At 42.4% G+C, this 15,914-nt stretch overlaps 1 protein-coding gene across 3 annotated transcripts in view; it reads left to right on the top strand.

Annotated features, from left to right (window-relative positions):
• The window catches only part of PPP2CA (protein phosphatase 2 catalytic subunit alpha), a 79,055-nt gene extending 72,933 nt beyond the window's left edge, over positions 1–6,122 (top strand). For all 3 annotated transcript variants that reach the window (XM_024103669.3, XM_008166403.4, XM_042850881.2), the window contains 5 exons: positions 726–899; positions 1,122–1,211; positions 2,194–2,355; positions 3,722–3,840; positions 5,382–6,122. In XM_024103669.3, the coding sequence (XP_023959437.1) occupies positions 726–899; positions 1,122–1,211; positions 2,194–2,355; positions 3,722–3,840; positions 5,382–5,454 (618 nt within the window). In that variant the 3' untranslated portion in view covers positions 5,455–6,122. The remainder of the gene's footprint in view (positions 1–725; positions 900–1,121; positions 1,212–2,193; positions 2,356–3,721; positions 3,841–5,381) is intronic.
• Positions 6,123–15,914: the final 9,792 nt, after the last annotated feature.

Raw genomic sequence — 15,914 nt, 5'->3', positions numbered from 1 at the left:
GAGCTGGTACTCCTGACTCCCAGTTCTTTGTTCGTACTAGACTATTCTGCCTCAGCAAAAGTTGTGATTTCTAAGAATATTTTATTGAAAACCAGTGCTGTATTAATTAACTATAGTAACTTGCAATTCATGTTTGAAAGGGTTGGTTTTATAAATATCAGTTTTCTCAAGTTTGTGGGTCTTGCACTACTGGGCAAAGGCTGGGGGTGAATTAAGAGGGTTGGAGAGACTATCCATAGGTAGAGACAGAAACTTGAGGTGTTTAGGCCTGACAAAAGGGAGAGCCTAAAGATACTTTAAAGTTTAATGAGTCAGGGTTAAACTAATTGGTTATAAATCTTCTGAAAATAGTATACTAAATGAAAGCTATGAGGAGAAAGCAACTGAGAGCAGATAAAAGCTTATGTGAAATCCATGAATAGTAGTGGCCACAGACCTTTTCAGCTCAGTTTTGGCCCATAGTAGGGCTTTGGCAGTTCAAGGTCTTTTATTAATAGATCTTCTGCTTAAATGTTTTTACTTTTAGCTTTCTGCAGATTACATCAAAATAAATGGATCTGGTCTACATAACTCTCTTCTGTTGGGCATTTCATGAAAAATATAACCTAGCCCTGTTCTCCCTTGGTTCTGACTTTTCCTTCTGGGAAGATTTGTTTTGTTTTTGTTTTGTTTTTTAAGGGAGGAGTGATACTTGATAGTCATCATAAATGCTCTGTGTTGTGTAGGTCCGTTACCGTGAACGCATCACAATTCTTCGGGGGAACCACGAAAGCAGACAGATAACACAAGTATATGGTTTCTACGATGAATGTTTAAGGAAATATGGAAATGCAAATGTTTGGAAGTACTTCACAGACCTTTTTGACTATCTTCCTCTAACTGCCTTGGTGGATGGCCAGGTATGTTGAAATTAGACACTTTAAAAAAAAAAAAAAAGCTGTCTTAAAAAAAGAGTAGCTTTTAAGAGGTGTAGAATCAAGATTAAATCTCAGAGCTCTTTTCTTATTGCTTATTTCTCATTTGCAATTTTGCTGCTGATTATACAATTTACTAGCATGTGTGTCAATATAAAATACTTGCAAATCAATTGGATGATTCTAACAGATGTACAACTCTTCCAGATTTTTTGTCTACATGGTGGCCTCTCACCATCCATAGATACACTGGATCACATCAGAGCACTTGATCGCCTGCAAGAAGTTCCCCACGAGGTATTGATAGATCTATTATCAAAATGTGCTGTTTAGACACAAGTCTTTCCATTTCAGCATACTTTCTTTATATCCTTGTGTACTTATGTAAACATAGTTCAAGAATGAAGTTCATGACAAACGGATGTGTATTCATAGTGTGACAATGTCAGTCTCCCTGCAGACTGTCTGAAGGAAGGTAGTGGTACACATACATTATTCTTGCCCATGGTTTAGAGCTGTTGTCTCCAAACTTTTTTGATCACGCACCCCTATCAGTGTAAAAAAAATTTGAGCACGCACCCCCTGCCGCGCCGGCTCTACCATTTTTGCCAAAGCGCGCAAAAAAAAAAAAAAAAAAAGCCGCTCAGACTCCCGCCCAAACTGTCGAAGGGGCGGGGGGAGATGCACGCTTTTCCTGTCGCGCACCCCACTTTGGAGACCACTGGTTTAGAGAATAAATTGGAGAAGGTGATCATACTAGATCATGACAAGCCCTTTTAATCTGAGGTCTCCAGTCTCTTCTTAGAGCAATTCCATTCCTCACTAAGGCCTGGTCCCCACTTAGTCTGGACTTCGGACTAAGGTACGCAAATTCAGCTACGTTAATAACGTAGCTGAATTCGAAGTACCTTAGTCCGAACTTACCGCGGTCCAGACGCGGCCGGAAGTCTCCCCCCGTCGACGCCGCGTACTCCTCTCGGCGAGCTGGAGTACCGGCGCCGACTGTGAGCACTTCCGGGATCGATTTATCGCGTCTTAACCAGACGCGATAAATCGATCCCAGAACATCGATGGCGTGCCGCCGGACCAGCCGGTAAGTGAAGACTAGGCCTAAGATTCTTCACTTAGTGTAATCGGTTACCAGGGTTTCCCAAGTGTCAACTGTGCTGTTAGTATATTTAAATGAACACTTGAGTCTGATAGATATACACACAGATATATATAATCTCCCCCATATGTCATACGACTGAAAACTCATGACTTTAAAAATGTGTTGCAGGGTCCAATGTGTGATTTGCTATGGTCAGATCCAGATGATCGCGGTGGTTGGGGCATTTCTCCTCGTGGTGCTGGCTATACGTTTGGGCAAGATATTTCAGAAACTTTTAATCATGCCAATGGCCTTACGTTGGTTTCAAGAGCGCATCAGCTGGTAATGGAGGTAAGTATTGTGCAGTTCTGTTTTAAATACCCACAATTTGAGCAGTTGATACTTAAATGCCATTATCCTAGTGCTTCTGTTTCAGAATGGGCTTCTGTGGCAATACGTAGTCCTTCTCCGATAGGAGAAAGTAAAGACACCCAGAAGCTTCATCCTGAAACTGGAAGAGCATTAAACTTCTGTGTAATAGTTAATGTATCTAAAGTCAAATGCATTGCGACTACTAATCTTCTGCCTTGCTTTTGAGAATTCATTGCAGTTTTACAAAATTGTTTCATGTTTTTTTTACAGTTGACATAGGTAAATGTCACACAATAAAATCAATTACCTATTAGTTTATGGCTGAATCTGTATTGATTTGGTAAATGTGTCTAAATGTTTGCCATATAATTTTGTTTAGGCTTTGTGTAGGCTTCATACCTTAACTACACATGCAAAAGCAAAAAGACTTTTATATCCAGTGGTTCCGGTAAAACTTCTTTAGATCAAGGTTCTGATCTTGGCGACACCAATGTAAATCCAGTGCAATTATTTACTTCAGTGGAGTTACTCTAATACTGGTGTAATTGAGATAAAATTTTACTGATAAAATCCATTGAGGTTATAATGAGCAGTGCAAATAGGCCATTACGCTCTGGTATGCCATACAAGCAAGCTATTTATAGCCTGTACAACGTACAGGAAAGACACAGCAGCAACCCCGCCAGGGCTGGGAAGGACAGCGGGGAAAGGAGCAGACCGCCGGCAGCTCCTCCGGCGGCTGTACTGCCGGCCCCCAGCCTCACTCCCCCCTTAGCCCTGTCTCAGGCACAGCAGGAGGTGGAGATAGCCGCCTCCTCCCCCCGTTGCCCCAGGAAACGGGATGGATGTGGGGTAGGGATAGGGAGAATGTGGGGGCCCCGAGCTAGGGGTGTTGCAGTGAGGAGTCACATGGTGAGGTCACATGCCCCCTTTAGCTCCTCCCCCGTTAGCTTCCCTTCACCCACCGGTAAGACATGGATTTTACTTGCACCACTAGTTATAATCACACTTAATATTAACTTTGTCTGATCTTAACCAGGGAAATTCTTGTGTTCTTCTCAAATCACAAATCTCTGGTTGTGGTATGAAGAACAGATTTCTCCCCCCTTCTGAGAATTATCAGTGAAGATACAATATCCAATGTGGGCAACCTCTCCTTCTGATTCCTCACTGCTTAGTTTTTAATGTTCTTAGATGTACTACCTAGAAGGGTTCGATGAACCATAATCTGTGAACCACTGAGACTGTCTGGTTCTTACAGCTACATACAGAGAGAAAAGGGAATGGATGTTTGAAGGACACCTTAATAAAGACTTATTTGATTTTTGTATTTTTCCCTCTTTAGGGGTACAACTGGTGCCATGATCGGAATGTAGTAACAATTTTCAGTGCTCCAAACTATTGTTACCGCTGTGGCAACCAAGCTGCAATTATGGAACTTGATGATACTCTAAAATACTCCTTGTAAGTATTTATAGATCAGATTCTCATTAATCAATGTAGTTAAGAAAATAGATCACTTTATATTGCTGTGGGGGAGAGGAGTATGGTAACTGTTAAGACTAATATCAAATGCCAAATAAATCTAAAAAGGGACTAGTGAGTAGTGGCTGTCCAGGCATCAAGTAGAGTTAATTCTTAACTGCAATTCTGAAATTCTTTAAAGATGAAATTAAACTTCAATAGCTCTACAGAGCTATGCAAACAGAAATGATTTAGTTGGGAATTGGTCCTGCTTTGAGCAGGGGGTTGGACTAGATGACCTCTTGAGGTCCCTTCCAACCCTGATGTTCTATGATTCTATGAAAGCTTTTATATGAATGTTAAGTATTAAGACTAGGTAATTTGAAGGTGGAAGGAGAAGGGATTGTTAAACACAGATTCCAGAAATTACATTTCAGACATGACTGAATTAAACACTTCATATAGCAGCAGCTCTCTCTCCCCCCCCTTATATTTATTTTTATTTATATATATTTTCATTTAAAACGTGACTTGATATTTTATTTACTATTTTCAACTATTTTTTGTTTGGTTTTGGAATATTAGCCATTGAAGCTCAGCTCAGATCTCTTCTCTGATAGTTCTAAAGTCAGAAAACATGTTTCTTCCAATGTTTGCCCCATGTCAGAGGTTATTGGAATTCTTCATACGTTTGATTTCTGTAGGGTGGGGGTCATACATTGAAAGCATTTAGTTACAATAGTGGTTTTCAACCCGGGGTCCGCGGACTATATATAAGGGGTCTGCAAAAGGTGATTCTGAAAATAAAGCTTCAAATCCAAAAAAAGGCATTCCGTTTTTCTGATCAAAAGTATGTGCATACCCCACTTACAGGCCAAAATCGGGAAGTATTCTTGTTACCAGGGAAGCCTACAGTTTAGCACCCTGCCTCATGCTGCATCAAATGCCGTGCTGAGCATGCACAACATTTATAATTCAATTCTGTTCAGTCTAAGACTTTTATGGTAGGGATCCGTGAACCATAGATTGAATTTCCAATCTCCATTCAAAATTTATTAGGAGTCCCCAAAATGAAAAAAGGTTGAAAAGCACTGAGTTACAAGAATGCTTGGAATATGAAAGACGAGTGAGAACCTGGAAATGTGGCATACTTTTAAATCGCCGCCACTCTGCAGCATTGGTATTTGGGTACCTTGTAGACTTCCTAAATGCACCCTGGTTTGTGGGTATTGTAGAGAATACATTTTAGTGACAGCCTTGATATTTTTCACCAGTCCTCAGTTCATATTGACTGTAGAAAAAAACCATTAAGCTATGGCTCCAACTATGGGTTTAATATTGAAGAAAATTGCACTTAAATACCATGTAAAAACATTTCAGAAGACCTTCGTAGCTTGAATAAGTAATTCTTTAAAAAGGAAACACCACCAGTCCCAGAATTCTTATGGGGAAGACAGCTAATCAGGGGCACGCATATGGTAATTATGAATTCAAGTCAACAAAATCTGTAGCAATTTGAATAAAAATGTGTTTTCTTTCAGCTTGCAGTTTGATCCAGCACCACGCAGAGGTGAACCACATGTTACTCGTCGCACCCCAGACTACTTCCTGTAAAGATTTTACACTTGTACAGTATTGCCATGAACCATATGTTGACCTAAAGGAAATGGGAAGAGCAACAGTAACTCCAAAGTGTCAGAAAATATTTAACATTCAAACTCGTTTTCACATGGACCAAAAGATGTGCCATAATAAAATACAAAGCCTCTTGTCAACAACCGTGACCACTTTAGAATGAACCAGTTCATTGCATGCTGAAGCAACATTGTCGGTCAAGAAACCAGTTTCTGGCATAGCACTATTTGTAGTTACTTTTGCTTTCTCTGAGAGACTGCAAATGTTAAGATGTAGACATTAACACCTCGTGAATACATTTAACTTTCCATTTAGCTATAGCTTTATTCAGCATGACTGTAGATAAGGATAGCAGCAAACAATCATTGAAGCTTAATGAACATTTTTAAAATAAGTACCAAGCCCGCCTCCTATTTGTGTTCTGAATCTGTTCTGATTTGTTTTTTCAGGGAATACTGTTTAATTTAATTGTATTGATTTTTGTCTCACTCATTTTCTTCCTCCCCATTCTGCCTCCTTCATTGTCCCTTGTAATTGTTCAAGCATAGTGAGTTATTTTGAACAGAACTGTTTTTTTTTCCTGTAAAATGATGTTACTGCGGGAGAGTACTGCAGTGTTTTTTCATAATAAACTTGTGAACTAAGTATTTCAGGTCAACTCTGTGCGGGTTTTCATAAAAGGTTGATTAGTATGATGGGTTTTAAGTAGCATCAGGGGTAGAAACATGTTCTGCAGTGCTCTTTAATCCATAAATAGAAGGGGGTGTATTGAGCTCGGCTTTAGTTCAATATGTCAGTTTTTTTGGTTTTTTTGCTTTGCAGTTTTTTAATACGAATTTTTACAAGTAGCTTGTACTCTGAATTGCTTTTGCGCTCCTTCCTTTCCCATGTTTGTAAACGCTGGTCTGTGGAGTGAACTTGCTACTCAATTTTAATTGACATCATTCCCTGCTGCCCCACCAGTCCTTCCTTATTATATAAATAGGCACGTTGAATTTTCTGTTTCAAGGAGGTGCAAGGCAGCCTCTGCAGAAGCATGTGAACAGAGCAGGTAACTTAGTGACATTCTCTCTGCAGATACACAAAAGTAGCTCTCCCGTAAAGTCAATGGGTGCTGCATAAATAGATGTGAGCACAGAATCTGAACTAAAATATTTTTGTTTTTCTCCCTTTGCATAGTCATCCAGCCTTTCTCTAGTTGCTCTGCATAATCTGTCCTGTTTTTAATTACTTGGAAAACCAAGGAGAATGTAATGTGTGTTTCAAGATTCCATTAACATGTTAAAATTGTTCTTCATAATGGGATGGTTTAATTGAAAATTGGTGAGCTACATGACATCATTAACCATTGAAAAAAGTTTAAAAGATTCCAAAGAAAGAAGTGCTTGCCTATTTAAAAATGTAATCTTGCTATTAAGTTACCTTCCTCCAAGGTTGACAAATATGAGCAATTGGTCAGTTGTGTTACTCAGCACCAGAAAAACTGACAATTCCCATAAACAAAATTTGGATTAATTTTGAAGTTGAGTTGTCACTTGCTCTGGCAGAGTAAGTAACGTGAGAAATGAGCTGCATACCACATTTACGGTGGTAGGAATTACCTCATGTTTCAGTTACATAAAGAGTTAATCAAACTTTGACTATTCCTGTTTCTCCTTTCATGGAATCTTAAAGGTTTGGTTTTTGCAGCTCACATTACGAGTTAGTGCATGAGAACCAGAAAGAATCTGAATAGTCTATTACCGTGCTTAAAGTGTTCTAATGAGTTAAAACTTTCAGTTTTAATAACTTAAGACACTAGGAGCACAAAAGTCTTAGCCCTGGTCTACACCCAAAATGTAGGTCAATCTAGCTACACCACTCAAGTGTGAAAAATTCACATCCCTGAGATGTAGTTAAGCCAACATAAGCCTGGTATAGAGATCGGTAGGTTGACAGAAGAATTCTTCCCTCAACCTAGCTACAGCCTGTCAACGGGGTGGATTTACTACAGCAATGGAAAACCTCTTCTAAATGTTTTCACTACAGTGGTGCAGGTGCAATGCTTACCTGTTGTGATAAGTGTAGACATTACAGGGACTTTTTAACCGAATAAGGGGCTGTCTAAAGCACTATCCCCGCATTGCCTTTTTTTTCCTCCGTTGCTGATTGTGTAGTACCAGCAGCATACTTGTTGCTTTAGACAGGTGTGAAGAGAAGATCTCCAGAGCTTCACATACTGTTAAAACTTGGTGAAACCTTTCTATGGGTAGAGTCAGAACCTCACTGAGACTGGTAGTGTGAACTCAGCCTTCAGTTAACATAATTGTCAAATACATTAATCATAGGCCCCTGCCTAGGACAAAAGGGTTATGTGAAACTGTCCAGGAGTTTGGACTGAGTGGGCAGAGGGCTTCTGCTGCATATATAGTGTTTGTGTGTGAATGTGAAGACAGAACACACAGGACCAAAAAGAACAGAACTAGAGGCAAGAAAGCCTGTAAGCAGTGTGACCCTGGGAAAAGCTAGAGAGCTTTTGGGTCTGTTGGCTAAAAAGGCTTGGGTCTAAAACTTCCTTTGGCAGAAGGAACTAAGAACATTTGGAGGAGTAGCATTTTGTGTGGTCCTTCGTATATAAACAAGATTGCATCAAAGAAAATACTAGACTCCATCAACCTCTACTCCCAACTAGAACATCCCCGATGCCCAAATTTTTGGTTAGGCACTTAGTCAAAAGGGGACAACACTGAGAGAGAAGTGGGTTCGAGTTTCCAAGGAGCGAGATTGAGTATAGGATTCCTCTTGAACTAAGATGAAACAAATAATTAGAAATGCTTGTAAATATCAAAAACATTCAGCCAAGGTTTAAAACAGGAGCTCGAGACTTTGCAAAAGGAATTAAGATTACCTAAAAGAAGCTGAAGGTTTCCCAGAAAGGACTCTGATGACTTGCAGGCTGCGATGAGATCCCTGTTGGAGCAGCAACTACAAAGTGATTTGGAAATCCAGCAACACCAACCAGGCTGGAATAGTAAAACAGGTGGAAGTGACCAACAATCTGATTTCCATAGACCAGAAGACTTTCCACAAAATAGTAGAGACCAAGCAACCTTTTGCCAACTTAAAACTTGCTAATAGATGAGCTGCAGTAAGGACTTAAGAAGCTGAAAATTCAACTCCAGAAGGAGACCAAGGCATCACAGATCATAGTGGAAGGCAACCGCTTGGATTTGAGCCAGCCAGAGGACTTGGGTAAGAGCAGACATTTACAACAGTTTTTATACCCTCTTTGTAGTTGAGAGAGATTGGGCTGCCCCATCCCAAATGATGCAAAAGACCACTAACTTTGAGAAGAAAAACTTCTTGGGTGGCTTATTTGGCTCAATTCAACATTAGAGATCAAATGTGGTGGGGAGCTGAGAGATCCTCTAGCCCTGGGGCTGTGGTCCCTTCCTTTTTGCTATAACTAAGCCTGGGGTATACTGAACAAATGGCTTAGATCCTCAGAGGTTTGTTATAGCGAGGGTGTACTGTGTTCAAGTTTGAATGTGCATGACAAATTAAACAGGCTCATCCGATCTCGCGATACTTGCGTTGCTAGGAGACAAGCGGTTGTTTACACACAGTACAGTACTTCCACGAGGTTAAGCATATGGCAAATCCTAAGACTCAAACTGCAAAAATAAATAAAATCAGTGCTTCGATTGTACAGAGCAGCATCCCAAGCAATTGCATGCTGATGGAGGAAAGTTGCAATGTCACATTAGACCACACACAAGTCAAATATTGATACTCTTAAATTCTGATCAGCATCATAATGCCAAACACAAAGCAGAAACAGATCTGACATCAAAAGCAAAACATCAGACAACTGTCATATCTGTTTAATGGCAGTACCGAGAGTCGTGATGCTCAAAATGTGGCATATATTGAACTGGTTGAGGCATTCTCAAGTGCAACTATATCAGTGGAGAAACGGTATAGCGCAGTCTTAAGGGAGTACATTCAGAAACAAATTCCAAACACGGGTGCTCTTCCTTCTGCTAATAAGCATCACCAAGATTACTTATCCAAGATGTTTGAAGTACACAGGAGCTGAAAGAGCATATGAAAAAAGATGATTCTGTGTTTGACAAGTCAACAGCTGACAAAGATAATTATGTACTGCATATCGTTGCTGTACCCCAAATTAATGGCTCAGAAAAGCTACGATCATTTCTTTTGGACAGTCCTGTTCTTAACCTGGTAAATTATTCAACTTTGTCACCAAACTGCCTAACCAATTTTGATACAGACTTTAAGGTGTCTGGGATAGTAACAGACAATGCAACATACTGTACTCGAGCATATACTCAGGTTCAACAGGGCCTGCTTCCTAATATGGTGCATGTAATGTGCAATGCATACATTGTAAGTCTGGCTAACAATCGGTGGCGTGTTCATTTTTTCTAAAATAATAGCCATTGCTGCAATGAAGAAAACGTTTAAACACTGCCCAGCTCTCAAACCGCGTTTCAGGATTTTCTTTGCAGGGGGAAAAAAAGCTTAATCCTGACCAAATGCCTGTGTCCAGAACCAGTAGTGACACGATGGAATTCTGGTTTGAAGCAGTTCTTTACCACGCTGAATGTGTGACTACTGTGAGTTCATTGAAAGTGAAATGGAGATTTCACTCTGCATTCAGGTAATGGACACACTGATCTTGCTTTTAAATGACATGACCTTGCCACTTGACATAGTCATTGCTCAGAATGCCAAATCATCGATGAAAACTATTAAATCTTTTGAGATGTTCTGTTTCTATCCATCAACTGCACAACTCTGTAATGGATTTGACACACTGGGCAGACTCAATGCAAAGGAAAAGTACAATGAAGATGCAGAGCAGAATGCGTTTTTAAAAGGAGTGTTCAAGAAAATGGCAGCCAAACTGAAAGAATACTACTGCAACACCAAGGAGAGTGTTGCCAGACCAGCTTGAAAAGGACCAAGGTTCACGCAGCCTGGACAGTCATTTATGAAAGCAGTTTGGGTATTTGATGTGAAACAAGTGCATATATTATCAAAGCAGACACTCCCTCTGGAGACAATCCCTATGTTTGGCCATGAAGGTAAAGCATATCTTGCCCCAAATACATTTTTTGCAAGTGAATGTAAATTAAATTATTTTGGAGAGTTTTGGGATTCATATGCCAAAAAAAAAAAAAATCCTCACTGTGGTTGCTTTACATATACCATGAGAACACTTTAACTACAGTACACATTCCATCAGTGATTGACAAGAAGTGCTGCATGCAAGTATAAACTCACTGTGAGGTAAAGCAGTGGAAATGTTGGATGTCCGTTCAGAACTTCTGTTAATGTTAACTTGCTTCCAGATCTTTCAGCCATCCCCCATGAAGGATATTTAAAATATACATGTGACTGGGTGGACTAGGCCCAGAGGCACCCTGCTGGAGGCCTCTGGGTCCTACCACACCTGGCCCAGGGAAGGAACAGTAGAGCTAAATACTCCAAGCAGCTTAGAGAGACTGCGAAGGAAGCAGCCAATCAGGAAGGGAGGCTGCCACGGGCTAGCCAATCAGAGGGTTGTAGGCTAGTATAAAAAGAGCTGCAGTTCAGACCAGTCAGAGGAGTAAACATGGTGTTCCTGTCTGGCCAAAAGGAACTGCAGCACCATGGACAGCTCAGGGGTGGGAGGGAAGCAAGGAAGAGCTGCAGGCTGGCTGCTGGGCCTGAACATAAAAGGGCCCTGAGATAAGGGTGAAGCTTTAGTGAAGGCTGGGGCCACAGGGAGGTAGCCCACAGAACTGAAAGCAGTTTCATTAAAGGGACACAATGGTGTATGGCTGCTATTCTTAGGGTCCCTGGGCTGGGCCTGAGTCTCCCCCTCCCCTCCACCCATAGGCCACTGGGCAAAGTGGCTTATAATTGGACAGCGATAAATCACCAGCAGGGGACTTGAACTATTTAGTGGCCCAGCTGGAGAACTGGGGCCAGAATGGCCCAAAAGGGTGAAACCATTGCCTCCAAGAGGAAGTCCTGGGAATATGGCCCAATACCAGGGCTGGGGCTGTTTAAAGACTGCACATACACCCAACTAGAAGGGGTGCGCGAGAGGTAGGTGCTATGCCATTACATTTGGTACCAGTAGGGTTTCTTTCAGCCCAACCCCCGATCAACAAGGGGCACAACTATTGAAGAGGATTTACCTGTTGGCAGCAAGAGCAGCAGCTATGCACTCTCCTGATGCAGTTGACAGAGAACCTACAGAAACAACAAGAAATCCAGTTTGTGGTGCAGCAACAGTGGCAGGAGATCCACTCCAACCTGCAGGAGTGGATACACAAGCAGTTGGGTCACACCACACCTAGGAACCAAGTTTGTGATGGAACTGGTGATTGGTTTGGCTCTGGGCCTGGCAAAGCTCAGACTGGATGATGACCCAAAGGCTTTCCTCCAGACCTTTGAGCAGGTGGCAAAGGCAGCAGGATGGGAAGAATTGACTTGGGTGGCCCACATAGCTACATTCCTGATGGGCATGGTGCAGGTGGCTTGCCAAGTGGTAAGTGATGAGCAGCGAATTCTTACCCAGTGGTGAAGGCAGCCATTTTGGATCAGCTGGGGTTGACTCCGGTGGCATACAGACACAAGTTCTGGACAAAATTGTTCCCACAAGGGGTGTAGTAGTAGACCAGAAGTTGAGACCTTGCAATGCACTGGCTTTGTCCAGAGACCAGCTTGGTGGAAAAGCTTCTAGAGCAATTCTTAAAGGCCCTACCAGGAGGGGTACAGAGCTGGGTAAGGCATTTTCAGCCGGCCTCCATGGGGGAAGCAGTCAAGTTAGCTGAGGCCTAATTTGAGGCTGAAGGAGAGGAAAGGCCCAAGCTGTTTGGTAAACAGAGAGGGGAACCCGAGTCTATCTCACGGCAGAAGTTGGGTTGAAGGTACAGGACTGGAGAGCTTGACTCCATGTTGGCGGGGTCAAGGACCTGCTGTGGCCCATAATTTTGGGAAGAGACTGGGTGGGTTACTCAACCTTCATGTGGGAAAGATGGGACCAGGATAGTGACCTAGGACCAAGAGAGTCTGGGCCCAGCTGGGAAGGAAAGCAGGGGCTGGGAGCCAGGGTAGGGAGACACTGGAAAAGAGCCCAGAGGTGAGACCAGAATGGCCCAGACATGAGGTACCCGCTGAGGAAATGCCAACAAGAGTTGGACAAGGCCAGCATCTCCCGAGGAAAAGTCATTAGTCAGCTGGTCCGGGTAGAGCAGGAGTTGGCTCGGGTGCTAGTGGAAGCCAAGGGGCAGAGGGAACAATGCTTGGCTTTGCAGGAAGCATTGGCCCAGGGAGAAAACTCTGGGAACTACAGCAGGGATCCAGACAGAGCCTTGGGCACAGCAGGATACCATAGAGACCCGGACAGATTTCAGAGTTCAGCAGGGTACTGTAGGAACTCTAGCTAACATACCCAGTGTGCTAACTAGCACAGAGGCCCAAACAATTGCCCCAGCAGGGGGAAGTGAAAGCGAAGAGCTAGGGTATAGAACAGGACCCTAGGATAGGGAAGGGAGTAGCACAGGCAGGCTTTGTGAGCTCCCTCCTAAGAGGATGACCTGGCGAAATGATTGGAGGCAGCAGAAAAATAATGGGAGGATCTCAAGTTCAGCTGACCGAAGATCTCCAGTTCACTGAGGATGAAAAACAAACAGCGCTTGTTCCACATGGTATATGATTAGGAGATGCAGCTAGAGGCTCGGTGTACAGACACCCTGAAATCCAGAGAAGAGAATGAGTCAAAAGACCATAGACATGCTCTTCAGGAAGAAAGATATGGGAGAGTAGACCCTGAGTGACCAGGGCAAAGACCAGATAGAGGCTCTCCAGACAGAGTTCTGGGGGAGAGAGACCTGCTAGAAAGGAAAGACCAGCTCTCAAGGCAGAGGCCCAAGAAAAGGACCCTAGTAGATTGGGGTACAGAGACTATTACTAGTAGCTTTCCACACAGAGAAGTCTGGGAAGAAGATCCTGCCAAAGTGGGGCAAAAGATGGGGTTATGAGAGATTACTCTCTATAGAACTACCACTCCAATCCTAGCAGGGAGAGGCAGGGTGAAATGACAGGATGGGCAAGGCCCAGAGGCCCCTTGCTGGAGGCCTCAGGATCCTGCCACACCCATCCCAGGAAAGGAGCAGTGTAGAGGCTGCAAGGGGTTAGCCAATCAGAGGGTTGCAGGCCACCTTAAAAGGAGCTGCAGTGTTCCACCACAGAAAGGCTGGATGGAGTTCTTAATTAGACAGTTAACATGGTAGTGTTGTGAAGCAGTCCTTCCACCTCTGCACAGATCGCTCCTGCCACTCCTGGGCAGCACTGGAGGTAGAGTCCTGAACTCATGTCTTCTATGTTACCACACTGCACTACTTGTAGGCTCCTTAGGTGCCTCTAAAAATTTCACCTGGAAGTTTAGTTGCCCAATTTCTATTGAAATGCAAAATGATTTGGGTGCCTAATCCCCCTAGTACCTTTGAGACTCTTGCTCAACAGGGCTAGGTGTCCCTTCTACAGCAGGTACTTACAATAGCTATGTTCATAGTTTCCATGACACAACTCTTGGGCTGGAACCTATTCTATGGGAGAATATAGAAAGAGAATCTTGATGGAATGTTTGAGCAAAGTCTTAGTGCGTTTCTCCATTCTCCCATCATACAAAACACAGTGTGCCCTTTTTTAGATGTTTGGCAGTGGAAATGTCAAGTTTTGAATTTTGGAATGGGGTATGTGACGGGTTGGATCACAGAAACCCCCTTGGGAGCTGCCACCAGATGTGCAAAGACTACCCCTGCTTCTGTTTTCCCTGCCAGCTCAGGACTCCAGCACCCTGTCTTGCTGAGCCAGACACTCCCGTCTGGCTCCAGACACAGATCCAGGGTCTGAATCACTTGTCCCAAAGCTGCAAGTTTACCTGAAAACAGCTCACAGTAGAATGCTTGTCTTTAGCACTCAGATGCCCAACTCCCAGTGGGGTCTAAACCCAGATAAATCCGTTTTACCCTGTATAAAGCTTATGCAGGGCAAACTCATAAATTGTCCGCCCTCTATAACACTGATAGAGAGATATGCACAGTTGTTTGCTCCCCCAGGTATTAATACATACTCTGAGTAAATTACTAAATAAAAGGTGATTTTATTAAATACAGACAGTAGGATTTAAGTGGTTCAAAGTAGTAACAGACAGAACAAAGTAAGTCACCAAGCAAAATAAAATAAAATGCGCAAATCTATGCCTAATCAAACTAAATACAGATAATCTCACCCTCAGAGATGTTTCAGTAAGTTTTTCTCAGACTGGACACCTTCCAGGCCTGGGCACAATTCTTTCCCCTGGTACAGCTCTTGTTGCAGCTCAGGTGGTAACTAGGGGATTCTTCATGATGGCTTCTCACCTTCTCTGTTCTCTTCCCCCCCTTTATATATCTTTTGCATAAGGCGGGAACTCTTTGTCTCTCTGGGTTTCCACCCCCCCTCATTGGAAAAGCACCAGGTTAAAGATGGATTCCAGTTCAGGTGACATGATCACATGTCACTGCAAGACTTCATTACTCACTTGCCAGCACACACATATACAGGAAGACTCACAGGTAAATACAGCCATCTGCAGACAATGGGAGTCATCAAGATTCCAAACCATCATTAATGGTCCACACTTTACACAATTACAATAGGCCCTCAGAGTTACATTTTATATTTCTAGTTTTAGATACAAGAGTGGTACATTTATACAAATCAGATGATCACACTCAGTAGATTATAAGCTTTGTAATGATACCTTACAAGAGACCTTTTGCATGAGGCATATCCCAGTTACTTACATTCACTTATTACCGTATTTTCTCTAAAACTATCTCAGTTACATTATATTGACTTATTATCAAGTTTTTATAAAACCATATAGACTGCACAACGTCACAGGGTATTAATGTCCTCAAATGTTCTGTTTTAACAAAGATGTGATGGTTTGAAAACAGTATACTGAACATATACCGCTAAATAATTTTGTTTGGTTGGTAGTCGCACAGTTAACACTGAAACTGGGGGTAAGCTCTCTGAGACTTCAATTGCATTTTCTGACAAAATTACTTAGAAAATCTGCTTTTTCTGCATGATTAGTTTTGATAGTTTCCATTGGTAGATTTTTAAAGCGGTTTACATAAAGGTGGATAAAGTGTCACTATTCCCATTTTATAGATAGGGAAACTGAGGCTCAAGGCCACATCTTAAATCAATGGCAGAAGGCTTGTCTACACTTAAAATGCTATAGCTGTGCCACTGCAGTTGAACCACTGTAGGGTTTTAAGTGTAGAAACTATCTGTGCCAATGGGAGAGGTTCTCCTGTGCGGAGAGCTTGCATAAGGTCTATGCACCGCTTATGTCTCACTCAACCCTATTTTGAGCTTCAAGT

The sequence above is a fragment of the Chrysemys picta genome, chromosome 8 (genome assembly GCF_011386835.1).
Source record: "Chrysemys picta bellii isolate R12L10 chromosome 8, ASM1138683v2, whole genome shotgun sequence".
Classification (NCBI taxonomy): Eukaryota; Metazoa; Chordata; order Testudines; family Emydidae; genus Chrysemys; species Chrysemys picta.
Note: the sequence above shows the minus strand (reverse complement) of the source record. Positions and strands in the feature narration are given on the sequence as shown.